This window comes from Macrobrachium rosenbergii, chromosome 21 (genome assembly GCF_040412425.1).
Source record: "Macrobrachium rosenbergii isolate ZJJX-2024 chromosome 21, ASM4041242v1, whole genome shotgun sequence".
NCBI lineage: Eukaryota > Metazoa > Arthropoda > Malacostraca > Decapoda > Palaemonidae > Macrobrachium > Macrobrachium rosenbergii.
Genome location: NC_089761.1, coordinates 13,970,068 through 13,997,729, shown reverse-complemented (window position 1 = coordinate 13,997,729; position 27,662 = coordinate 13,970,068). Strand labels below are relative to the sequence as shown.

General features: G+C 39.6%; 1 protein-coding gene across 1 annotated transcript in view; it reads left to right on the top strand.

Moving 5' to 3' along the window:
- Positions 1-27,662, top strand: part of Cog3 (conserved oligomeric Golgi complex subunit 3) — a 200,283-nt gene that overhangs the window by 49,198 nt on the left and 123,423 nt on the right. Inside the window, exons 2-4 of the mRNA XM_067123036.1 lie at positions 14,705-14,878; positions 21,780-21,941; positions 26,620-27,294. Of these exons, the coding sequence (XP_066979137.1) occupies positions 14,705-14,878; positions 21,780-21,941; positions 26,620-27,294 (1,011 nt within the window). The remainder of the gene's footprint in view (positions 1-14,704; positions 14,879-21,779; positions 21,942-26,619; positions 27,295-27,662) is intronic.

Sequence of the window (27,662 nt, the reverse complement as noted above, 5' to 3'; positions counted from 1 at the left end):
CGCAACAGAGTAGTGGCTCTGTTTTGTGACAGCGTAACTGTCATGTCATATCTGAAGAACTCGGGGGGAACGAGATCGAACAGAGCTCAGTTTTATAGCTCAGAGAGTCCTGAGATGGTGCGAGGAAAGGAAAGTGTCTCTTCTTCCTCAATTCGTATTGGGGAGTCTCAACGTGCTGGCCCATTTGTTAAGTTGCTCTCGTCAGGTACTGGGGGGAGAGTGGACTTTGGCTCAGGACGTAGTATGTCAGGTTCTCCGGAAGTGGCCAGCAACTGTAGATTTATTCGCGACGAGATTGAACCATCGTCTTCCAGTTTACTTCTCACCAGTGGTGGACCCCATGTCGATAGGCACTGATGCGATGTTACAAAATTGGAATCGAATGCAGATGTATGCTTTTCCTCCATTCAGGCTCTTTCATCAAGTAATCAGGAAATTGCAGGAGTGTCAAGACAGATATGACTCTAATAGATCCTTGCTGGCCCCAATGACCTTGGTTTCCGAACTCTTAGAGCTCCTCACGGAAATTCCGATGTTCCTACCCGTGCGGAAAGATCTCAGACAACCGCATTTTCACCATTATCACCCAAACCCTCATGTGCTGAACCTAGTTGCATGGCGATTATCGAGCGAGCAGCTAGACAGACCGGACTCTCTAAATTTGTGGCTAGACAATTTTCTTTCAGCTTGAGAAAGTCAACCCACAAGCTTTACCAGGTCTGATGGACAATGTATAGAAGTTGGTGTCGTAAGGAAGGTCACTCCATCTCTAGACCTATTGCTAAGATAGCGGATTTTCTGTTATTCCTTAGGAAAGTCAAGGGACTTTCGTATTCGGCTATTGCTGGCTACCGCTCAATGCTTAGCAGTACATTTAGCTTCCATCTCCCCGAGATTTCTAGTAGCAAAATCATCCATGAATTATTACGTTCTTTTAAGCTTGAACGTCCTGTCTTGCCGACTTGGGCCCCTCCATGGGATTTGTTGAAAGTACTTCAATTTTTTGTTCCCCTGCTTTTGAACCCACTGAAGCTCTAACGTTAAGGCTAAGAAGATGCTTTTTCTTATGGCTTTAGCTACAGCGAAAAGGGTGGGTGAGCTTCAGGCAGTTTCTAGGCTGGTCTCCTATGCAGGAAATGATATGTATTTGTCCTTTCTCCCGGAATTTGTGGCAAAGACGGAGTTGGAAGTTAACCCTCTTCCTCGTTTGTTTAGGGTTCTTTCCTTGCAAGAGTTTGTTGCTGGCGAGCCAGCAGAGATGTCTTTATGTCTGGTGCGAGCATTAAAAGTCTATTTGTCAAAGGTGGAGAAACTCCGTCCACGTACACTTTTTGTCTCTCCGCGGAATCCTTCCCGTCTGCTGTCAAAGAATGCGATCAGTTACTTTCTGAGGGAGGTGATTTCCCAGGCCTTCCCGGGTTCGTCATCTTCAAGCCCTGTCTTACCCCGAGCGCACAGCCTTCAGAGTATTGCCACTTCATCTTCCTTTCTAAGGAATTATTCAGTGTCTTCTATTCGGGAAGTGGCTACTTGGAAATCCATCTCAATATTTACTTCCTTTTACTTAAGAGGCAGTCAATTCACCTGTGTGCAGCGGCTAACTCTATTATATAGGGTGCGTTCATTATAACGGAGGGGGTATTCTCTTAGTCCGTATGTGCGGCTAACTCTATTATCTAGGGTGCATCCAGTTTAACTGAGGGGGTATTCTCTTAGTTCGTTGTTTCGTAGGCTAACCAGATAGAATTCCTTTAGCTTTTAGAATCTTAGGCAGCAGTGATAGCATAATCACAGGAAATTAGGTTAGTGTGTCTCTAACTATCGTAGTCTCTGATAGTTTCCCTATGAGAGTCCAGTGGGGTGCTCTAGTAGGCTAGGCTCTCTTGTCGACGCCGAGATACTTCGTCACTTGGCGGTCGTCTGGCTTTCTCCTCAACCCAGACAGGTTACCCGTAGGGACAACAGCTCTGCACACTGCTGCACTTCCCTCCATACATGAGAGGCTCTGAATAGCCACATGGGAGGTCGACAAACGGAGACAGTACTGACCTGACTGATGACCAAACTACTCTCCAGTATGTCTCCTCACCAAAAGCATCGATTGTTATGGTGAGTGTACAAATAAACAATTATCCTATGCAGAGCAGATTGGTGAGTACCATCTCTGCGGCTGGTAAAAAGGGGCATGCAATAGGATTGATCCCTCCTCCTCTAAATGTTGTTAATCGGGCGAATTCAGGTGTTCAGGGAGTGTATTGCATTATGAAGTTTTCATAATAAAATTAATATTGTAATACTTACCTGAACACCGGAATGATTCCCACCCTCCTTTCCCCACATCAATTTTGACCTTGAATAAAGCAGTTGACGAAGGTGGGCGTGTCGGCACACACCTGTGGCTGTGTTACCAACCGTTTGTTGTGGTAGCTCAGTGACAAGATTTTACCTGCAGCATTGGTAATGCTGGCTGTTAAAATTCCCAATAGTGGGATTGTTAATGAGGGTTGTTCGGTCTAGTGGGATTAAGGGCGAAATCAGGTATTCAGGTAATTATTAGTTTTATTATGAAAACTTCATTTTTTAATATTTCTGAGGTCCTCTTGAGGCTTGGCCACCTGTACAACCAGAGGTTATAGGTCTATGCTAAGCGCTGTGTTTAAACATAGAGGTCTCGATTTGTCTGCTAATCAAGACATAAGCAATCTAAGTAAGTCCCTAGGCACTTCCAAGCAAGAGAAGTTTGTGTCAGTCACCTGAAATCTAGATGTCATCCTCTAATGGCTCTCCAGCCCTCCACTTGAGCCCCTTCATGCCTTATCGCAGAGAAATTTAACAGGAAGACTCTCTTTTTAGGTGCTTTAGCTGCAGCAAAGAGGATCAGCAAATTACGCGCCTTCAGTAAGCAAGTGGGTTTTTCACAAAGAGATGCGGTCTGCTCATTCACACGTGGATCCCTGGCAAAGAACGAAACCCCGTCCAACCCTTGTCCTCGTTCATTCATGAAAAAAGAGTTTTCTGGATCGGGGTCCCGTGTCACCCGGTGAAATAGTCCATTCAGCACTTATTTCTAGGTAATTCCGTTGCTAGATACCAGAGAAAGCTAAATGAAATGCTGGAGTTACTACCCCAGAGCGAGCTCCACTAGATGGAGTCGTGTATGGAAAAGGGTGAACTACAAAAAACGGAACCTTATCCTATAGAGATTCCCAATGTCAAAAGTCCCAACGAGAGAGGTGCGATACAAGCCCATGCACTACTCTCGGACTGTATACAAGGCAACACTAGCCGCATTCCATTTTAGCACGTTTTTCGTTCACACGTAATTTCGTTGTGATCCTTATTTTGTGCTCTATTTTGGATTTTTATGGCATCCTCGCAAGGTTCTTCTTCATTACTTGAGTACCAGTGTTTTGTTGTTTTTAGGCGATTGAGGCTTCTTATTTTCCTTTAGTTTAATAATTAAAGGAATTTATAACGCCCGTCTCGATCTCCTCTCTCGTCGTCTCTTGACCTCTCTTGGTCTTGGGTCGGCATATTTGTTTTGTGTTTTTTATTTATATCCCTTTTTATTTGGGATGTTTTACCATTTATGATCCCTCACTTTAGTGGGTTTGATTAATTTTTGTTTGTTCTGTACCCATTTACTAAGAAGTGCTGTTTAGCGTTTAGGCTGGCTACCCCTCGGGCCCATTCGCTTTTATCATGGCTTCATTACAATTGAGTGATTTTTATTACGGAAGTGATGTTTAGCGTTCGGCTATGAGCTACCCACTCGGGCCCATTCGCCTTTTATCATGGCTTCATTACGGGAGTGATGTTTAGCGTTTAGGCTAACGAGCTACCCCCTCGGGCCCATTCGCTTTTATCGTGGCTTCATTACAAGAGAAATGTTGTTGAGCGTTTAACACGAGCTTCCCCCTCGAGCCCATTCGCTTATTATCATGGCCTCATTATGCTTTATTTTTGTCACTCACTTCTCTTAGCCTTTGGGGATCTTATTTTCATTGGTACTGTTACGATTTTTACTTTGTTTTTATAATTTTGTGAATTTTGTGTTCCCTTCCTGGTCAAGTGCTGTCTTGCTGTTTAGGCTACGTGGTTCCCCCTCGGGCCTATTCGCTTCTTATTTTGGCTTTATTTTGCCTTGTTTTAGACTCACTTCTCTAAGTGTATGGGAACATGATTTTCATTGTTACATTTAATTTTTGACCTTGTGCTTGGATGCTTTTGAATTTTGTTAATTTTGGGATACTTTCATTTAACTGGAGGTCGGTCATGTCCCTTCACGTCCATGTTGTGTTGGGCCTGCCTATCCTCCTACATGTACCTTATAGACAATTTTTGTTTTATTATGATTTTTTTTTGAGTTATTGGTACATCGCCTCAGTTAGGTTAGCCTAGGGGTTGGCTGTAACACTTTTTCCCTTCGGGGAAAAATTCGTTAAGGAGGGGACGATCTCGATCTGTACGTATGAGTTTCATGTCGGTGATCTCGTTCTGTACATGTGTGTTTTATGTCTGGTGCTTCCCTTTGTTTGGTTTTGTCTTGGATATATTGCCTACGTCCACCCTCTCCCTGTTTCGGCTTTTCACTTAGGCTAATGTTCCTAATAAGTTAGCTGGAATAGCGAGGGTTTACCCTCGTAGCCTATCCTAGTTCAATCCTTCTTTGGGTTGTTTACCAATGGTGACCGGGAGTGCTCTCCCCACTCCTGTTCACACTTCTTTTACCGACTATATATATGTTATTTTGTGGTTTCGAGAGTCCCCTTCTCTCCCTTTTATCCTTTGCTCTCTCTCTCCCCTTGGTTTGTTTTCAAAGTTTGTTAACTTTCCAAGGCTTGAGAGCAATTATCCTTATTTTATGTCGTAGCCTAAATCCCCTCCTCTGCATTGATTGATTGTCCTTCGTGTGTCTGAGTTGGCACTCCACCTGGACCTGGAGGTGACCAGGAGTGCTCTCCCCACTCCTGTTCACACTCCTTTTATCTTTCATTGCTCTCCTGGCCGTAGAGGTTTTTGCCCTTCCTCTCTTTTTCTCTCGCTCTTGTCGTGCAACACAGCTTACATAGCGAGGGGATCTATGAGAATTCTGGGCGCCCGGGAGTGCTGTCCCACCCTGGTCGCTGCTTTGGGTTACCAACCTCCTGGCCTATCCTTCCCCTTCCTTTTACATCGACTATTTCCCTTCGTGGTGCTTCCTACATGTTCGCACCTCACTGTTGGGATCTCATACGAGGCCAGTTAGCGTTCTCCACCTAACTGTCTCCTGCTTTATTTACTCGGCGTTCCCCCTCCTTTTTGCTACTATCTGTTCGGTGTTTTCGTTATCTTGTTGGGCGCTCTCCTTGCTTACTGCTACGGCAGTTTTTAGTGTTTAGCGGTCGGCGTTTATTCCCCACCGCTATCACTGCGTTCAGGATATCCTCCTCCGGGGTTTTCCTCTCTTGGCTCAGAGTGCGCCCACTTCCGAACAGTTCATAACCTTGTCACATTTTGTTCAAACATGATCAGTCGGAATGTTCCGTTGACTCTGTTTTTATGTCTATGAGTTTTGTCCTGTTAGCCCGGTTTTCTCTCCGGTTTTCTTCGGGGGTTTTCCTGGTCTGACTAGGCTATGGCTGCTACGGTACTCTGCCGGCATCCGTTACAGCATGCCCTTTTCTCATACGTTTTCGGCTGGTTTGTCAAGTGCAGGAATGCTCCGCTATCCTACAACAAACCAGCGGTCACGGAGTCTATAGCTCCCATTCGGTTGCGCAGTCTGTTTTGGATTTATAGTTTGGCACGGAAGGTTATGAAGTACGCTATGCTCTCCTCGAGCAGGCTTCTTGATGAACCCGTAGGTTTTATATATACCTGTCGGTTTCGTCTCCGCCAAACTCCGCCTCATGTGACTTATTCTTGACTCGGAAGGTTGTAAAGTACACTATGCTCTCTCCGAGCAGGCTACTTGATGAATCCGTGGAGGTTTTATTTACACCAGTCGGTTTATCGCCGCCAAACGCCACCTCCTTTGGCTTATTATTAGTCGCTTTGGCACCGGCAGATTTGCGTTCTTGCGCTATGCTCTCCCGAGCAGGCTACCTGATGAATCCGAGGTTTCATATATACCTGTCGGTTTACCTCCGTCAAGCTCCGCCTCATGTGGCTTATTAATAGTCGCTCTTTCGAACTCCATCTCCGGCGGGATTCTCGTTAATTCGGTAGGTTTCATATAAACCTATCGGTTCTCCGCTCTTGTGGCTTATTAATAGTTAATCTTTCGGTGTTTGGGCTCTGTCCGGCGAGATTCTCGGTGGATCGGTAGGTTTCATATACGCCTATCGATTTCCTCCGCCAAACTCCGTTCCGGCGAGATTCTCACTGTAAATTGGTAGGTTTCATATACACCTATCGGTTTTTCCTTTGCCAAACTCCGTCTTATATAACTTATTGATAGTTGTTCCTCCGGTGTCTGGGGTCCTAATTTTCCCCCTCCTGAGGCCGGCCGCAAGTCTCGTGAACTCTTCGCCTCAAGTTAATTGTTTACGGAGAGTTTTCTGAAGACGTTATGCCTTCTGTCTCGTTCTCGGACCTGTGAACATCGTCCCCGGAGCGATAAGTAGGTGCAGGAATAATTGAGACAAACCTTTTCTGCTTAGCTCGGAATTAGGTGAGGCAAACTTTTCCCTTAGGGATTCGTTACCTTCTCATCCCTTTTTCGACGGTTCCTGGTCTACCGTCCCTAAGGTGAAGTCAGTAAAAAAAAAAAAAAAAAAAAAAGACCACCCTTTTTTAAACCAAGAAGACCCGCTCGGCCCCCTCAAGGACGTCTCGGATCTCTAATCCCGGTGCCATCTACGAGTTTGGCCTCGTCTTCTGGAAAGGGACACGGCCCAAGCAAAGCAAGGCGGTTACCCCCTCCTTCCTTTGTTGAAAACTTTTACGGGTCTCCTTATAAGGAGCTCGTTATGAGGGTCATTGTCAACCTATTAAACTAACTATCTACATCATGGTCCATGCCTTCCCTTTCCCAGGAGCTTAAATCCCAAGAGATTAATCTCAAGACTCATTGTCAATGGATCACCTGTTAAGTCCTGCTCCGTCCGAATTCTATCGTTTCGGACATCTCCACCTCTTTTCCCCTCCAGTCTGGGAATCTTGGTGCCTTCCCTTTATGCTTCCCAGCATGAAGGCACCCTCCTGTCGGGGTGTGGGCACCCACGGAGGTTGGTGGAAGGGCATTTCTTCCCTTCCGGTCTGGTATCCTCTTATCCGGGTTTTACCAGACTGTCAGAACGAGCATGGCATCTGTCTGGCAGGATCCATAAGTGAGCTCTCAGCTAGGGGGCTGGACACATCGTCTCCCTGAGGACTCTAACGGAGTGGCAGGCGGAGAATTCCAAGTTCACGCCAGCTGTGGGGTCTTACCGTGCTCTCTTTGAGAGCCCTGTTTCTTACCCCTTGTGCTCGAATGTAGCCCCTCTTATCAACAGGCTTGTTTTGAAAATGTATCGCTGAGGCATTTCCGGGAGACAGATATCACAGATACATTCACAGTGAATCTTCTAACCCCGGACTACGCTTCTAATTTTTTCAGCATACAGCTCCTAAGCTTCCGAGTCAATTTTCGGAAGCTGAAACAGGGTAAGTCAGGCTTGCCCGTCCGACTTGAGCTGAAAAATCTTATGAACAGTTTTACCTGGAGAATTAATCTTTTCCCCAGGTGGGCGTTGTTACGGCCCGTCTGGGGCTACTATTGTTACCCAGAGCCTCCGTTCTCATGGGTGTCTACCCACGAGCAGGAACGGTCTGATCTTGCCGGGACCTGTCCCAAGTCCGGCAAGAAGTTCATGTAGTTCAAGAGCCCCCTGCTCAGGCGGTGGTGCAGGCTCTTCAGGTCTCTGCCCCTAGACAGCCGTCAGCTCTCACTTCCAGCTTCCACCTCGATGTGTGCGGGTTCAGCCAACACATCAGCCCCTTGTAACGCCCATGTGTGTCTCTGCCTCCCCACGTGCCCGCTGGAGTTTTCTTTGCTTCATACGAAAACCTAAGGAAAGAATTTTCACTAGACATTTGGCCAGAGGCTCTGACCCTCGGGGTTATCATAGGAGCAGGGATGCATCCTACTCCTCTCCGAGAAATTGGGAAGGCATTCGCTTCACGGGAGGCAATCAAGCCTCCTCCCTGTAGTATTTCTCATATGGGTGGGGAGGCTGTACCATTTTCAGGGCCACTGGAACTTCAGTTCCTGGGCCCAGAGTATAGTTATCAGGGCCGGGGTGGAGCTGGACTGTTGTCCCCCAATCAGGTTCAATCAGCCTCTGGCCAGAGTTCTGGGGGTCTTTGCGAATGCCTGTCAGGCTTTTTCAGTCTGCCAAGGAAGTTCCCTTCCACTGGAAAATTTTTCCGGGCGTGTCCCGTTTGTTTTCCTTATTCATGCGGCAAGTCTCGGTTGCTTACAGTCTTGTGGGTTCGGATCCTACTGCGCCGTGGAGCCGTAACCACCTCTATAGACCTTTCCGACGCTTCCTTTCACATCTTGGTTGCAGAAAGGTCCTATCCTTCTTGGGATTCAGACTCGGGAGCAGGCGACCCTTCAGGTTCATGCCCTCCTCAATGCGGCTCCAGAGTCTTTGCCAGTTTGAACAATACCGTAGTTCACCAGCCGGTATTAGTAGGCTATGCTAGCTGCATATCTAGTTGCCTGGCTCATTTGGGCACCCAGCGCCAGGGGGAATTGCCTGAGGACGCCGGTCATTATAATCGGTTTCTAGAGTCTTTGGGCTTCTAAGTAACCAGGAAGGAATCCCACCTGATTCAGGAGGGTAGCCTTCCGTAGTTATGAATCCAGTGGAAGTGGGAAGAGATAGCAAGGGCATCTTATCATTTCATCATCTCAAGCATACCTCTCCCGTGCCCAAGAAAAGTCCTGGGTTTTCTCCAGTTTGCTTCAGTGACGGTTCTCCTTCTGAAGTCAAAGCTGGAGTTTATGACCGAGGGTATGATGGAGTCAGGGACGTGTCTCCTTGATTCCTCCTGCTTGAATAGTGGCCTCCCGGCCTTGCATAACTGTCAAGTGCTTACCGAAGTCAGTTCCTCTCCAGCTTTCCCCTCCGGCCTCAGTATTCCACACCGTCACCTCTCTGGGCGGGTGAGGTGGATATTTTGGCCCAATGAAGTACATGGTACTTAGTCGGTCACGCGTTCGGCAGTTCCATATCAACGCTTTGGAGGGCGGTGACAGTCTTCCTGTCCTGGGAACTTCTTCCCCCCAAGAGGTTTCCTTTTTAGGCTGGTTCTGAACAAACAGCAATAGTGCGCTGCGTAAACAAGTGGTTTTGGACTCGAATTGCTTCGTTCAGGTTATGGTTCATTCTTCTCCATAACCAACAGACGCAGGTGCCTCTGTCTACCACCCTTCTCGTAGGGGTCCAAAAGGTCACTGCTTTTTCCCTATCCAGGGCCTCCCCCCTGGTGTCGGAATAGTCCTTAGGCGGAGCGTCATTCAGGTAGTCTTGTGACCTTTTCCTGGGCCTGGAAGTAGGTCTGTTTGCAACCCAATTCAGCCACAAACTATCAAGCTGTCCCGTCTGGTATAAACTCAGCCTGCGTCCAGCCCCTCAAACTCTGATGTCCTGGCTTTGTGGTCTTTGTGAATCTTACAGTTTAGGAGGAAACTGATATTGGTCCTGTTATTACTGTTTTCCTGAAATCAGTTAAGGGATCCTACTCTACTGCAGTATGGTTCTGCAGTTAAGTAACTAGCACTCTTCACATAGTTTTCGAAGCTACAGTACTGATGCGGCCGCATTGGCCTCGAGGAAAGTGTTTTGTTGGAACCAGACTCACAGGCCCTTAACCTTCATCCCTAAGGTCTGTGTTCGTGTAAGAACAGTACTCCGTCCACATTCAGTTTCCTGGTCTTTGAGTAATGTATCGGAGTTAGCTTCGGTAACCAACAATCATCTTGTTCTTATCTTTCCTTGTTAAGGAAGTCCCAAAAATTTTTAATCAGCTTAGCTTCTAGTGTTAGTTTTCCTGTACTATCTGCCCTGTCTGGCGGAACCAATCAGTTTGGTTTGTCTGGCGGAACCAATCAGTTTGGTTTCCCCTCATCAGGGGTAGTGTTGTGAATTCCTCACCCTAACTTTCTATCTACAATTGAAGGTCCTCATTTTCATTGGTCACCCTGGAAAGTACTCCCCTTTTACAAGGTCTGTTTCTGTGTCCAGTTTTCTCCTTGCAGGCTTTTTTAGACAGGACCTCGCAATTTTGTCAGGTCCTCTCCTTTAAAAAGGGGGCCACCGTCATTGGGTCTGCTATTAGGCAGGAAGTATTTTCTTAATACAAGCCTATTCAGGTGCTATTCTAAGCTCATGATCTTAGACGGTGACCACTTACATTATTTTCATTACATGAACTCAGAGGACCTTACTTATGTTCAGGGTAGAATTCTCCTAGTTTTCAACGTTTCTATTTAAGTCTTTAATAGCATAAGAATGATGTTTATTTCTCTGTTACTATTTCACCGGGTGACACGGGACCCGATCCAGAAAAAGGATTTTGACAAAGGAAAAATCTATTTCTGGAGAGGGGCCCGATGTCACCCGGTGACCCACCCTGTTTTTCATTCTCTCCCTCCCTTGATAAACTTCATTCTAGTGAGGTGGGTGCTAACATGGAATGCGGCTAGTGTTGCCTTGTATACAGTCCATGAAAGTAGTGCATGGGCTTGTATCGGCACCTCTCGTTGGGACTTTTGACATTGGGAATCTCTATAGGATAAGGTTCCGTGTTTTGTAGTTCACCCTTTTCCATACACGACTCCATCTAGTGGAGCTCGCTCTGGGGTAGTAACTCCAGCATTTCATTTAGCTTTCTCTGGTATCTAGCAACGGAATTACCTAGAAATAAGTGCTGAATGGACTATTTCACCGGGTGACACACGGGCCCCTCTCCAGAAATAGATTTTCCTTTGTCAAAATCCTTTTATTAGATATCCTTGGGCCAGCAGACCAGCAGAGAACTCTTTGCCCAGTTAGAGCACTTAAGTACTACTTAGATAGGACCAAAGGGATTAGAGGTCCCTCTCAGAATCTATGGTGTTCAGTAAAAAATTGCCTCATGACCATTATCTAAGAACGCCTTGGCCTTCTTTTTAAAGAGTTATTTCCAAGTTACAATCAAAGATTCAAGTAGACGATCTCTTTGTTTTTAAAGTAAAAACTCGTGAGATTAGAGCAGTCGCCACTTTGTTGGCTTTTAAGAAGAACTTGTCGCTCTCCACGATTCTCCAGTCAACTTACTGGAAGTCAAAATCAGTGTTTGCCTTCCATTATTTGTGCAATGTGGAGAGTCTATAATAATTGCAGTATGTTAGGCCCATTGGCCGTGGCTGGCATGGTATTGGATGAAGAAGGATAGGGGATATCCCTGCCAATCCTCTATCTCCTCGCCTTGTTAAAGGATGCTGAGTTTTGGGATGCTTGTTGGTGCCGTGTACCAGGAGTACCCACCAGTCATAGTTTTTTAATGTTTGGGTAATGGTTTTAATATTGTGTGGCAACAAATTTCTGGTTGTATTCATTGTACTGCACCCAGGGCAAGGGCATTTATTTTGGATGGCCTTGTCAGTCTTCAGAGTGCTCCTCGACTGCAAGGTTCTTCCACTGAAGTAGAGACAACTCTCGGCTTGTCACTGCAGGTTGAGATGAGCCCCAACCAGAGTCAATATCTTCCTGCTACAGCTCTCTCACCAGGTAAGTTTATAATAAGTATTACACCGATGCTAGCTACCTTTCTATTTCAAATTCATCTCCTTTAATGAGTGTTTTTGGATGGAAAATGTCCATGCCTCCACCTCCTGTCAGTGTGGGATTCAGCTGTGTAGTTACTTGGTAAGTTACTTATATAAAAATGACATTTTTGTGATTAAATAAAGTTTTATATGTACTTACCAAGTAACTACATGATCAAAGCCGTCCCACCTCCCACCTCATGAACATAGGGCACAAACGAATTCGGCTCTTCAGCACTGTTGTACCTATTCTCCCCCAGTAGTGGGTGAGGTCTAGTTACCTACACTAAAACAATAGCACATTACCGTGGACTTCAAATTTAGAGCTGCCACAGTTAAGTGAAACTAATAGCTATGTAGTTACTTTATTTTATCATAAAAATGTCATTTTTATGATAAAATAAAATTTTATATACTGTATAGCCTACTTTAGGGGTGTCATTTCAGATTTTTGATGGGGGTGGGGCAAAGGCGGTTTGGTGAGTGAAGCGAGCCTAATCACCTGGTGGTTTTTTTTATTTTGAGCTATTTTATGTGCTTTTTGAAACATAAAATAGATAGATAGATAGAAAGATATAACTTAATGTGATGACACATTTGAATTTCGGTGGGAATAATGGAAAACCAGCTGCTGTTACTTCTTGGGGCTTGGTGGGGTGAGGGGGCAAGTTGAGGCTTGGGGGGACCATCTTGAGTCTTGGGGGACAGTTGCCCCCCCAGCCCCCCTAAATGATGCCCCTGGCCTACTTACCAAGTAATAATGAATCAAAGCCCTCCCTCCTCCCCTCATATGGAAAGAAGGGCAAAAACAATTGCACTCTCTGCTGAAGTTGTTCCTCTCTTACCCTGAAAGTGGGCGGGGTCTAGTCACCTACACTGACACTAGCACTACCACGAATTTCAAAATTTTTAAGCTGCCGGCGAGTGAAACTGTAAGCAATGTAATTACTTATTAAGTATATATATATAACTTTATTTTATCATAAAAATGTCATTTCATATACTGTATGTAGTTAGACATAAATTGTGTGCACTCTATTGTGTCTTGTGCCTTTTCTGACTGAATTCCCATCTTATCTAGGTTTGCCTGTGTAATTTCTCTGGTTTTCTGGGCCTTGTTATTGATACATTTTTTATTTTGTGCTTTTTTTACTTTTTGTTTGCTATAGGTATCTTTTCTTTTCTGATTCACTTAGTTGATCCTTTTATGGGGAAGTAATGTGAGTAATAAACAATGTTAGTTTTTTACCTTGTGGTTATGTGCACTGCACCACATTCATAGAAGGTGCATTTACCATTACTAGCTCAAATTAATTACAAGTTATAACCCAGTTTGTTTGTTTGTTTGTTTTTTTGTATATTTCGTGTGCAAAAATTTTGGTGGTTTCTGTATACTGGACCCAGTTTATAAGTAACATCTTGCATATGGGAATGATGCAAAGTGCTCCTGATTTGCCATCACTCAGTGATATGCAAAGGCTGCCTCTGTGCCTTGGAATTTTCATATGGTGTACTTTTGACTGGAACTTCCTTCTTCGGTGCTTACCTAGCTGTTTCACAAATCAAAGTGTATATAAAACATTAGTTTATATTGTTTGAATGAATTTTACCCCTTTGATAGCTGCATTACCCACATCAGGTGGGAGGTCAATAGAGTGTGAAACCATCTAAGACACATCTCTTTCATGTGAACCACTGGTTCAAGCATCCATTGTTTTCCATTCAGTTTTCTCTATGTTGTCAGTGTGCAAGGACACAATGAAGAGTGCTGTTGACATACTGTATACTCGTTGCTGGTTTGATTTTTTTTTTTATATTTGTTTTTGTCTGTTGTGTAGGATAACCAGTCAGGAAGAAAATGACAAAATGAATAGGATATGAAAGGTAAGAGAGTGGGACACCTGCCTTTACTCCTTAACTAAGGTAGTCACAACCTGTGCATAAAACGAAGGAGCAAGGATTGCTCTTGCAATAACCTAGCAGGCAGCGTGGTGTTTGGGCAGATGATGTTATGAATTATTATTTGAAGTATAAAAAGAGGCAAGAAGCTGAAAAGATTAGAAAAAGAGACCGATGGGGTCCTTCTAAATCCAGAATAGGAAGTAATGATAGAAGTAAGAACTTTTCTAGTTTTCACAATCCGTCAAAAGAGTGGGTCTTCCCTCTCTTCCAGGGTACTTAGTAATTCTTCTCCCTCAAGAGGTTTTTTTTCATCACTTAAAGCACCCCATATTGTTCAGAATATGAGGTGTAGGAAATTAGAATCCAATGTAGCAAGTCGTAAGACTACATTTGCAAACTCTATGCAATCTACCACCACCCACTTGTGGCAGAGGAAGAGCCAGTGCCCTCCCTGCCTGTTAGCCATACCTTAGCCATGCCCTGTAATGCTCCCCCATACTGTTGGAGGTACAGGGAATCAGGATATGTTGGGGAGGTAAAGTGATGTTTGCCTGTTGTCTCCTTCCTTTGACCAACCTGGCATGAGTCACAGAAAAATTAGTCCTCAGTCGCTGAAGGGTGGTCACGGCAAGATCAAACAGAATTTAGCAAGCGATTTAGTTGTGGATCATTGCACTCATTCTAGATCTGATTCTGTCTCTCAGGCCTTCTTGAGGCTGCAGACTGCAGTGGTAACCCTTGCAAAGAGCTTCCAGCATTATTCAGAGGTCCTTGCTGCCAAATGAATTAGTCCTCTTGGTGGCAGTACCAGCAGAGGGATTCTAATCATTAGATAAGTAGTGTCTCATACAACTTTCACAGTAAAGAGGTGTGTATTTTAAAAATAAATTTTTAAACAAATTTCTATGCTGGAAAGCAGTGAATGTCTTCAAAATATTTTAATATTTTGTTGGGCAATTTGCTTGTGGTATGTATTGCAGTACTGTTAATACTTTGTGTAACTTTTGTTTTATATTGCAGCTAACAGCAGTGTCAGATTATCGTCCCCTGCCCCCTGGGATTACTGAAGATGGTGTTGCAGTTGTTATTGCTAGTGCTGCTACCAGTCCTCCAGGTCATGATGCTGAACACAGTCTTCCTGAGAGTTTAGCAGATTTAAAGCTGGGTAAAGTCAAGATAGAATCAAGTCAACAGGTAAGAACCCAGACTCATATTTATATAGAGATTCTTTTTCTGGTGACTGGTGTTTTAAATTTCTCACTTACCTTTTTAGCATTCTATATGTTTGGTACTAATGTTTTCAAATTTTTCCTCTTTTCTTTAACCAAAGTGAATAGCACCACATTTCTATACAAACACCGTAAATTTATAAGATGATTTGCATTTTTTCTAGTTATACAAACCTTAAGTCCTGTATGAAATAGTTTAGAGATAGATAGTCCAGTAACTGAAACTTGGTGACAAGGTAATTTACACTTACTTGGTAGATGACATTTTTGCCTTCAGCAAGTGGGCAGGTGACAGGTTGGTTAGAGGTGGGATTATGATAATAAAATTCAAGTTTGTAGGGATAGGAAAAATGAAGGTAATTTTAAAAGTTTGTAATTTGTTCCTACAAGAATAGAAACCTGTGGCAGTTACATGGAGACACTCCTTTGGCAGGAAGAGTTCTTTTGAGATAATGACCAGTGATCTTCCACCTTGAAATGTCAGCTTCCTAGTCATGTAAGTGATCAAGGGAAGAAGAATGTCATGCCAAAGTGTAGCTTGCTTGTAACCTCACTCTAAGAGGAAAAAAAAGAGGAAAACTTAGGTTTCATATGTGAGAAGGGAAGACCAGATCAGAATATAGCAAAATCCCAGATATAAATCCCCCCCCCAGCCATTGCCAAATGAGGAAGAACACATATACCAATTAATGAAAGTGAGATTGGAAGCTGTGCTATGTTATCTAATCTGTATCTGGCTTGACCAGTGAGAATACTGCCATTGGTTACAAGGAGAAGGTGGCTAAAAGAGAGAGAGAGAGAACCAATCATCTTTCTTTTATCCAACCCTGTACCATCATAAACCTTAGATGAAATGCTGTTCTGTCCTTTGGAACTCAGACGGCAACATAACATGTTAACCAGCCACCACAGGTCCAAAGGCGATTTCCAAGAACTTTTAGGCAAAGTCCGTTGGGTAGATAGGACCTCCCCTTGGTACTTGAAACCTTGAGAAGTTCCTCCTCATTGCTATGAACAGGGCAATGCTCCTGGCTTCTTGAGCTCTCATCGGTGGTATATAATTGGCCCCTTTTGCCAGATGACATGTAGCCCGCATGAATGAGATGGTGGTCTTGGATACTTCATTCTTATGCCTGTTGATACTAACAAACAGTTGCCAATATTTGGGTGGAATGTGTTGAGTTTTGTGCATAGAGTTCCTTAAAACTTGTACTGGATGCAACAGCATCTTGTCTTGACTATAATCTATGAAGTGTCGAAGGGATGGGATTGAGAAAAACTTGTGTCATAAGGAACTGACAATTTCTGAGTTTTTGCGGAAACTCAGACACAAACAAAGACAAGAGGGATCCCCTTCCCCTTGAGTAGGAGAGACTGCAATTCACTTAACCCTTAAACGCCGACTGGACGTATCATACGTCGACTAAAATTGTCTGTTGGGTGCCGAGTGGACGTACCGTACGTCGACTACAAAAAATTTCAACCTTCAACCTTCGGTCAAGTTTGACTCGACTGAAATGGTCGAAAAACGCAATTGTAAGCTAAAACTCTTACATTCTAGTAATATTCAATCATTTACATTCATTTTGCAACAAATTGGAAGTCTCTAGCACAATATTCCGATTTATGGTAAATTTTTGAAAAAAACTTTTTCCTTACGCCCATTTGGTAACTTCGCCGAAAATTTCAGAAATTCGTCATTTTGTCGTAAGTTTTGAACTGTTTTATATTAGCCGTTACATAAAGTTTTATATATGAAAATGTGCGCAATTTCATGTAAAATACAGCAAAATACAACCCATGGTTGTAGCTTTTATCAGTTTGGAAATATTTTCATATAAACCACGATAACTGCCAAAATTTCAACCTTTGGTCAACTTTGACTCAACCGAAATGGTCAAAAAACGCAATTGTAAGCTAAAACTCTTACATTCTAGTAATATTCAATCATGTACCTTCATTTTGCAACAAACTGGAAGTCTCTAGCACAATATTTCGATTTATGGTGAATTTTTGAAAAAAACTTCTTCCTTACATCTAATGAAATTCTTTAAATCACGTTGTCGTAATGTTTGCATATTTTATATTAGTCGTTACATAAAGTTTTATGTATGGAAATGTGCACAATTTCATGTAGAATACAAAAGAAAATAACTCATGGTTGTAGCTTTTATCAGTTTGGAAATATTTTCATATAAATCACAATAACTGCCAAAATTTCAACCTTCGGTCAAATTTAACTCGATAAATGGTAAAAAACGCAATTATAAGCTAAAACTCTTACATTCTAGTAATATTCAATCATGTACCTTCATTTTGCAATAAACTGGAAGTCTCTAGCACAATATTTCGATTTATGGTGAATTTCTGAAAAAAAAAAAAACTTTTTCCTTACGTTGGATTTTCGCGGTTAACTCGGCCGAACATCTCAGAAATTCTTGAAAATCACGTTGTCGTAATGTTTGCATCGTTTTACATTAGTCATTACATAAACTTTTATATATGAAAATATGCGCAATTTCATGTAGAATACAACAGAAAATAGCTCATGGTTGTAGCTTTTATCAGTTTTGAAATATTTTCACATAAATCACGATAACTGCCAAAATTTCAACCTTCGGTCAACTTTAATTCGACCGAAATGGTCGAAAAATGCAATTGTAAGCTAAAACTCTTACATTCTAATAATATTCAATCATTTACCTTCATTTTGCAATAAATTGAAAGTCTCTAGCACAATATTTCGATTTATGGTGAATTTTTAAAAAACATTTTCCTTACGTCCAGGGGATAACTCGGCCCTCTTTAACATCTCAGAAATTCTTTCGTCACGTTGTCGTAATGTTTGCACCGTTTTATATTAGTCGTTACATAAAGTTTTATATATGAAAATGTGCGCAATTTCATGTACAATACAACAGAAAATAACTCATGGTTGTAGCTTTTATCAGTTATGAAATATTTTCATATAAATCACAATAAATAGAAAAATTCTACTTTCGGTCAACTTTAACTCGACCGAAATGGTCGAAAACTGCAATTGTAAGCTAAAACACTTACAGTCTAGTAATATTCAATCAATTAGCTTCATTTTTCAACAAATTGGAAGTCTCTAGCACAATATTTCGATTTATGGTAAATTTTTTTGAAAAAAACATTTTTTACAATTTATTATGAATTCATGCATCATTTTGTGATAATATTTTCTATGTGTTGCTTTGATCGTTTTACAATTTGTTATATACCAAAATCATCGCAATTTAGTGTACAATACAAAAAAAAAAATAACCCGTTAGCTTTAACCGTTTTGTTCACAGCGCGATTTGTATAAGATTATATATGAACATTTTTTTTGTGGGCTGTCATATATTTCAATATTTTATATGATAATGATATTTTTTTAATTTCTGATGGTTGCATACTAAACTTCAGGCAATGACAAAAAAATGAGCCAAAAATGAACTCTTAATCTTAAAACTCTTTGGGCGTGCTGTGATTTTTGAAAAAACTTTTTCTTTTGGTATTAACTCCGGTTGCCTTGTTAATCATGTGGAGACGTTTTTGTAAATAGAGGCTCGGCGTTTACAGGGTTAATCACTTCACCATAGCTAATTCCAGCAAGAAAAGTCTCAGGTATTGATATCTCTGTCAAGCCAGGGTAAGACTACAAAGAAGACTCTGTAGGAGCCCGAAAAGACAATTAAAGTGTCAAATAAAGTAAAGGCAGATGATTACAAGTGAAAATATGTAAGGCTATTCAGACTAAATTTTTGTTAATATTAATTTATTCTATAAGCTAACTTACAACTAATAAATGGAATTTTGGGCCCCTTTTACAATACTGGGTGGCCAAAATTAGAACAGTAATACTCAAACATATACAGTATGTACACACAAAAATGCAAAATGCAAACTGTATAGTTTTTTAACAAGACATACTACAACATACACACCAATACATACTACAACAATCACACCAACTCAGAAGATCCCATAAGCCGATCTTTAATATTAAAAGAAGCTAAGATCAACCCTTCTGACCTGGAGGTTAGGTCTCCTGCCCAACAGACCGATGGTGACTACTCACATACCACAAGGATTAATACCACTGACCATCAGATCAGGATATCAAACCGACAGGAGGAGATTAACAACTCTCAAGAGAATGGAAACCAGGACAGCCATCATATAAATGACAGCACAGGGAGAAGAAGTTCCAGAAGATTGCTGGGCCTTGAACCAGCCTGGCTACCTCATCTCTTGAAAAAGGGTCACAGTTAGGACTTGGAAGTGCTCGAGATCAAAGTAATATGTAAATATTTACCAGTAAACAAGTTATACACAAGAATCGTGTGGGTTTCTCTTTCAATGATAATAATAATTACAGAATTCGTATGTGATACGTATTTTAAACAAACAAATATCTTTCCCTCATCTTTTCTAAGAAGCTCTAAGGCAAAGCTGTCAAACATGTCGATTTAACATAACAAGAAGAGGGAGTGTTGCTGATGAGCGGGTCAAAGGTTTCTTATGTAATTCTCTCTCTCTCTCTGTCTCTCTAATAATTCTCTCTCTCTCTCTCTCTCTCTATCTCTCTCTCTCTCTCTCATAGTTAGTGCAACCTACATATTACTGTTTCTCTGTATGTCTAACTGCACAGTAGATAATTTTAAATTTGTCTAATTTTACCTGTACTGTCTACAAACTGTAAATGTGTAGTTCTAAAACATAGAGACATAGGGCATTTCAGAACAAAGAGAAAGAAACAGAACAAAGAATTTGTAAAAACGAGGTTGAGAATTCTAAAAGTAGATCAGTGGAATGAGGGGAGAGAGAAATAGTATACTAACCTTCACACTCCTATATTTTTAGGTCAACCATGTATTTCTTATTTTAAGGTTAATGTATTAAGCTAAATTTCAAATGAAATTACAGTAACTTCAATTTCATTTAAAAGTTATTTTAATACTGAATTTCCATCTTTTGATATCTAACAAGAATACAGTAAACCCCCTGTATTCGCAGGGGATACATACCACACCCCGCCCATGCGAATAGCTAAAATCCGCAAATACTTAAAGCCAGTATAAAAACACTTAGAACTGCCTATCTTGATAGTTCAGACACAAAAAAAATCCCAAAAAATGCTTATACCTGAATATTTTAATATTTTATTACAAAAAATGCATTTAGTCATGATAAAAAATGATATGAAAATACAGTAATTGGAATATTTCACAGTGAAAAGTACCGTGAATGGGTGAATGTTCCACAGAGAAATCCACGAATAATGAGTCCGCTTAATCGTGAGAATGCTCGGGGGTTTACTGTATCTCTCTTATTCTCTCTCTCTCTCTCCTCTTACTGATAAATCTCTTTCTCTCTCTCTCTCTCTCTCTCTCTCTCTCTCTCTCTCTCTCTCTCTCTCATAGTTAGCACTTACACATTTTTACAACTTATTATTTCTCTGCAAGCGCCTACACATTTTTACTAATTATTTCTCTGTATGTCTTTACCTGTACAGTAGATAGTTTAAATTGATCTCATTTTACCTGTACCATCTACAAAGTGTAAATGCTCTAGTGTGGCAAATACGTTCTAAAACATGGAGACATAATAACTAAGAGTTGTATAAGTCCAAATAAAAAACACTGTTTGTTCATGAAAAAGCATTTCAGAACAAAGAGAAAGAGACGTAGAATAAAGAAGTTATTAAAAAGAGGTTGAGAAGACTTCTAAAAATAGGTTGGTTGGAAGGGGAGAGAGACCGAAATTCTCTTCCAACTCCCTATTTTTATGTCAATCATTTATTTCTTCTTTTAAGGGTAATGAATTAAGCTAACTTTTAAATGAAATTACAGTAACTTTAATTTCATTTAAAAGTTAGCTTAATTTGGGAGCATGATTAGGGTCATGTTTAGTGTTTAAACTGTAGAAATAAGCATTTATTAGCATCTTTAGAGACCGTGCCAAACTTACGTGAAAATTCGCCTTGCACAAGGGGTTCTGGAACCTAATCTCACCTAAGTTTGGGGTATGACTGTATTAGCAACAAATGTACTGTAGTTAATAAAGTATTTAATTTACTAATTTTATGCATTTTTCTTGTTCTTTTGTCAGTACAGTATCTTCTGTGCATGTTAGAATAGTTTTAATTGTTTATTTATGGGTACTTGATTATTCTACTACAGTATATACAAGACAGAACTCTACATGAGCAGTGTTGCATATTCTTTAGGAATATCTTATATACATATATTTTTTCAGTTTTTCCTAAAATTCTTTGTTTACACATTTGCAGATAAAAAAAAAACTGTGGAAACAATATCCAACTGAAGTAGACTGAGTAGGGCCACAATGATGTGAATGTTTCTTAGACTCTATGTTAATTCTTTGTTGTGTAGTAAAGCACTTTTGGTAACATTTTCCAGCTGAGCGAGTAACTTATATCCTTGAAGGGTCTTTCAATTATAAAGTTACTTACTTTTTAGTGTTATGTCTGTGTTGTTATTAGTTAGTGGCCTTTTGAAATTTATCATCCAGTCTAAATACAGTATATAGAGTAATTGCCAAGTACATTTTAGTGTACAGTGTGTATCTTGTATCTTGTAATCTACAGGGAAAACCTATTGAACAGGAAATTCTTATAGGTAATCATTGCTTCACCTTTGATCAGGGGGATGATTCCTGAAGGAGTAGAATTGGTTACTTAAGAGGTTTAAACCAGTGTAGAGTATCAAGTAGAGTACTTCTGGTAGAAACAAATCAATTTTTCTCTGTATTTTGCTTTATCATTTTAACTTTTTATTTATCAGACCCTAAAGTTAGTTTTAAACTGTGACTCAGAATATTTTGTTTCACTGCAGTTTCTAACATGGTTTGCTAGTGTGGAAGAGGAAATGTGTGAGGAGCAAGATGGTCCATATAAAGATTACATCAATCAGTTAGACAGTCATCGATCTGAATGCCGCACACTTCTCTCACAGTTAGACCAGGCACTGGATAATCTTCATCATCTGTCATCACAGGTAAAGTTTTGTGTTACCTTATGCAGAATTAAGGCAGTGAGTATTTCCATTTTAAACCCAAGGGTTACGGCCTTAAAACTGGTAAGGTTCACAGATGTAAGGTTTTGGGGATACAAAGTTATTTTGGGAGCTTTTTGGTTAAGGAAGGAAAATCTTTATTATAATATAGCTCCAATGTTTATACCAGTAATTAACAACATCATATGTATTCTGTATATCATTTTTAGCCAAAAAACCATTCTGAGACTATATGAAGTTTTGCCTTGTACAATACAGGTAATACACTGAATGTCTTAAGGATCCTTTACAAATGGCTTTACGTGAATTAAATAAATGCAGTATAAGGCTGTTGAGTAGACCTTGAAAGAAGTAGAAAGAAAACTTATTGGAAGTCATTTGTTTGCGGAATACAGATTTTAGAATTTCATTTTCATCATTAGTGTGAAAAATATGCCTGAAAACTCATTGAAAGTCATTAGTTTGCAGAATATAGATTTTGAAATTTTATTTTCTCATCAGTAAAAAAATATATGCCAGAATTTGATCCTTTCAGAAAAAAAAATTTTTTGTCTTGCCCTATTTTATGTAACTGATGATAGAAAAATGATGAAGTAGTATATTGGCATTTTATTATTATGTTTGAAATACTGGCTTCTAAGTGAAGCAACTTGACCATGGGCAGGTCCATTGTAGTGTTACTTGGACTAAGGTTTTACAGCACCTAAGCTGGACTTTGGTGTTGTCTGCTATTATGGAGAAAGGATGGCATTAGTCAAATTTAAATATATTTTTACAGTAAAAGTTGTTATAATTTATTATAGTACAGTATAACAAACAGCATATTCTTATGACCAAATGCACATTATACATTCCATTTTATAAGGGGTGGTGGTGGAAAATCTCTGATAATTTTTTCTAATTTTTCCTTTTATTTATATATTCTTGGATCTATAGCCTGCTTTCAGTGTGAAGAAGCCACATCACTTCTCTCATTTTTTAGGCAATTCCTCCTATAGGTTCCAATCCATCTATTCCACCTTTCTTTATCCCTCTCTGATCCTAGCCTCTTGTCAGTCATTGTCTTCTTATAAGGTTCACAGATGCTTTACATAGTTTAAGATTGGCAAGTTAACTGGCCAGGATTGTAATCTTTCAAAACTTTTCCAATAGCCTGGCGATGAGGCGACTCCTGTGCTCAGCTGCCTTTTTTTTTTTTTTTTTTTTTTTTTTTGCAGTATTCAAAATCCTTTTGTTTGTTGCTTCTAATCCTTTCATCTGCTGCTGGAACTTTTGCTGTTACTAAAGTATTCAAGACTATGCTCTACTCTTACTTTCTTCAGTGACTTGAACTCTGCTCTCATCTGTTGGGTTCCATGAAGTAGGATCCATTCGTGAACTGTCGTATCTCATTGACACCTGGTTATCCTTTATGCCAACCTTTGGAGAATCTGTTTCATACCTCTTGATATCTGTGAGACATTTTATAGTGTCATAAGACCATTGAAAGCCAAACTATATGCTTTTGGCTATATTTCTTTTGGTACTTTTTCTCTGAAACATGGCATATTTATGACTTAATTTTCTTAATTTTTCTTTACTGCATTTTGCTAACTTTAGTAATTATAAAAGGGAAGAAATATTTTCATCTCAAAAACAATTGTGTTATATATAAAAAATTTATTGCATTGCAAGTTAAGTACTGAATGATTCTTGCCTTAAGGTCACCATACTACTCCCTTCCTTATACCATCACCCCTTCTGCACAAAGCAGCAATTAAACATGCTTTGTATGGCTGTGAGCATCATATCAGATGGCCAGTAGTTTGGTTGTATGAAATTTTTATGAATAAACAGTCTCTTATATTTTAGTCTCTTAGGTACCAATTAATGAAATTACACAATGAAACTACTTACAAAAGATTACGTAGGGGCTTTTTCTTTTACACAATTGGAGTAGGATGATGGGGACAGATTCTAAGGTTAAAGATAATTCTTATCAACCTATCATAATTTATTAACTTTATTACCACAACAGCCTTCAAAAGAACCTTAACTCAATTTAATCAGTCTTAATACTATAGTGACCATCAAAAGAACTTGGACCTAATTATCCGTCTTAGTCTGTAATGACCATCAAAAAGAACCTTGACCTAATTCACCAATCTTAATCTACAGCAACCACCAAAAAAGAACCTTAACCTAATTCATCATCTTAATACTACAGCGACCATCAAAAAGAACCTTAGCCTGATTTATAAATCTTAATACAAAACCTGTGTTGGTTTTCAAAGAATCATTCAAAGCCGTGCTGTCAAATAAATCAGGAGAGCCAGTGTTATATTCTATACTTTTATAGTTTTCCCTGTGAACATCAACTTCTTCAGTAACATTTTCCCTTTCGTGATTCATCTCAAACTTCTCAATCTTTCTCTTTTTCTGCCTCTCTCTTTGAGGTGATTTCTCCTTTTAACACACTATACTTGAGGCTTTTGCATTCTCTGGAATAGTTTTCTTTTTCTTCTGTCTAAGCATTACACTTCCTTGGAGAAACTGAATCCGAGTATAAAAGCTGAATGAATCACAGATGAGCCTTCGGAAAATTATTCTCAGTATCCTTCCACTAGTGTCATATGACCACTTATGTCTTATCTGTTTATTATCTCTCGTCCTCTTACTCCATCAGTGCTGTCTGATTACAATGGTTAAGGAAGTGATATTCCATAAGTTAAATATACCTTAGTTTAACCAGACCACTGAGCTGGTTAACAGCTCTCCTAGGGCTGGCCCGAAGGATTAGACTTATTTTATGTGGCTAAGAACCAATTGGTTACCTAGCAACGGGACCTACAGCTTATTGTGGAATCTGAACCACATTATATCGAGAAATTAATTTCTATTACCAGAAATAAATTCTTCTGATTCTTCATTGGCCATTTGGAGACTCGAACTCAGGCCTAGCAGAGTGCTAGCCGAGAACTCTACTGACTCGTCCAACAAGGCACACTATTTTAGAAGTAATCAGCTGTTTGCCTGATTTGGTAATTGCCAATAGAAATCCTATTAAAACTGCAGGCTTACACAGTTCAGTTGAAGGGGAGCTGAGCCTATCTTAACACTATGTCGCTCAAGCAAACTGCAAGTAAAAGAAGAAAAAAAAAATTTACATCAGACATTCAGAACAAAAAATACATAAAATCAACAAAAAAGAAAAAATATCACTACAGCAAAAACAGAAGTTCAATCACATCACACAAACGCAAACTTCTTATTGCCACCACAATGTCATTTATTGCTGCTTTATACCTGCGTACTGTTACACATCAAGTACATTTAGGTGAAAAAACAATATAAATTTATAGTTAAATCTTTAGGAATATATTTTTAGAAAGAAAATTTAGTGATTGTAATAAGAGGCACACTGATCCTGAATTTCAAGAATTTATTAAATATTAGTCATTGCTATTTTTTGACAGTTAATGTCCAGATAAACACACCCTTAAGTATTATATTGCTCAAAATTTTTCAGAGAAGGTTTTAGACAAAACTGTTCACTTCTTCTGTGGACAGCACCAAAGGCTGAATTTTGATAAATTATCAGAATTAAATTAACTGTTGATATCTTCAGACAGTTTAATTTCACAGCACATTCTAAAGTATTATTGCTCAAAACAAATGTTTCAGACATTTATAGACAATTTTTTTCCACTTTCCCTGAGCAACAAATTATTGCAGAATTTTCTTTGATGTAATCCAATTTAATTGGATATTGGTAATTTTATGTATAGTTTCCCTACCTAGATAACAGTGTTGCCCCTACGTGGAAATGGAAATAAAGAAAACACTGGTATCATAGTGGTTTACTAAAGAAAAACTACAACATCCAGTGACAAATAATTAGATGATACAAATTTTTGCTAAGATTTGCTGATTACAGGCTTTAAATATTGAATTCATTTTACCTTGGTAAGTAACTTACAGCAAGAGGAATTTATGAAGTTCTTTCCCTGAAAAAAAAATCAGCTTTTACCTATCACAGTTTTAAAATTATTACTCAAGAAGCAATCATTTTTCTTTTGATGATTTCTCGAAACTAATGATTGAGAGAAGTAAAAATTAGTTCAGAGATGACTACACAAAATTTTTAAAGTTTGTAGTATAACTATTGAAATTGAATCTCATTAAGAAAAATATTTTGGGCTGCAACTTTTTTACTTAAATTATGAAAAATGGATCAATTTTTTTGGAAATGATATAAACTTAGAGGTTGAGCTTTTTGGTTTTTTTAAGGAGAGAATTTTAAGTGTTGGTTGAATAAATACTTGAGAGCCAGTGTACTGTACTTTATAATGGGACCTTGTGGCATCAGTGGATTCCTTAAAGTTATTTGGGAAAAACTTCTGAACTTACCTAGTACTCTGGAACTATTACTATTTGAAAAAAAAAATCAACTTTAGAGAATGGTTTAGAAGCCATTGTATTATGTTTGATTTTAATTTAGAATACATATACAGTACTGCATGTAAATTGAGTTGGTATATGAAAACTGAAATAATTACTATTAGTATTATGTAGTAATTTCTGAAAGGAATAGTAATAAGATTGCTGTAGTTTAGTTTAGTATTAGGACTTTGTTCAAATCATTATTGTTACTGCTAATTTTTGTTTTCTTTTTCTACAGTACACGAGTGTTTCAAATAAAACAAGTGCTCTCCATACAGATTGTGAGCATTTACTAGCAGAACAAACCAGATTAACAAACAAGGCAGACACTGTTGAAAGCAAACTTACATATTTCACTGAAGTAGATAAAATTAGCCAGAAACTGAATTCTCCAGCTTTTCAAGTTACAAGTGATGGTTTTATACCATTGTTAGCCAAAATAGATGAATGTATTGGTTATATGAATGGAAACCCCTCTTTCCTAGAATCTTCCTTGTACCTTGCAAAATACAAGCACTGCTTAAGTAGAGCTTTGGGGATGGTGAAGTTATATGTGACAAGATCCTTAGAAAATGCCACTCAGCAAGTTTTACCTAAACCAGGCAGTGAAATGCCTTCCTCAGACAATGCAGCTGTGTTATATTATGGGAAGTTTAGGACTAATGCTCCAAGGATTAAATCTTTAATGTCTGAGATAGAGGACAGAGTGGAAAATAGCCCTGAATACTTGAACTTGTTAAGTGATTGTCATCAGTGTTACTTTGCTCAACGTCAGACACTCCTGGGCCCTTGTGTGGCAGATGCTGTAAACCAATTGTCCCAGAAGTACCAGAGGGATTATTGTTCTCTGGTGCGAAGTGGTTGTGCCTTTCTTGTTCATGTATGCGAAGATGAACACACACTGTATTATCAGGTAATTTTTTTCAAGTTTCATTAAAGTTCATAGATGTTAATTTATTTGATATAAAGTATAAGGACATGTCAGAGAGTTATGTTTTACCGTGATGTTTGATGATACAGATTTGCAACTGATATGGCTGGTTTTAACTTTTAACATACTTTCCTCTTGAAGATAGCCATCTTTTTTGTTTTTTGGTGGTCAAACCTTCCCCAAATAAAAGTAACCTGTACTTCTCTTTGTTAACTTATGAAATTAATTTATAAAAGCAAAGTGCTTTTTCAAAGGTATTAGTTTTTTAAGAAAATTAGGATATGGTTTTGTTTGGATTGAAAAAATTTTAACATTTCTATAGTAACTGGTGAAGGAAACAATCTCTGAAA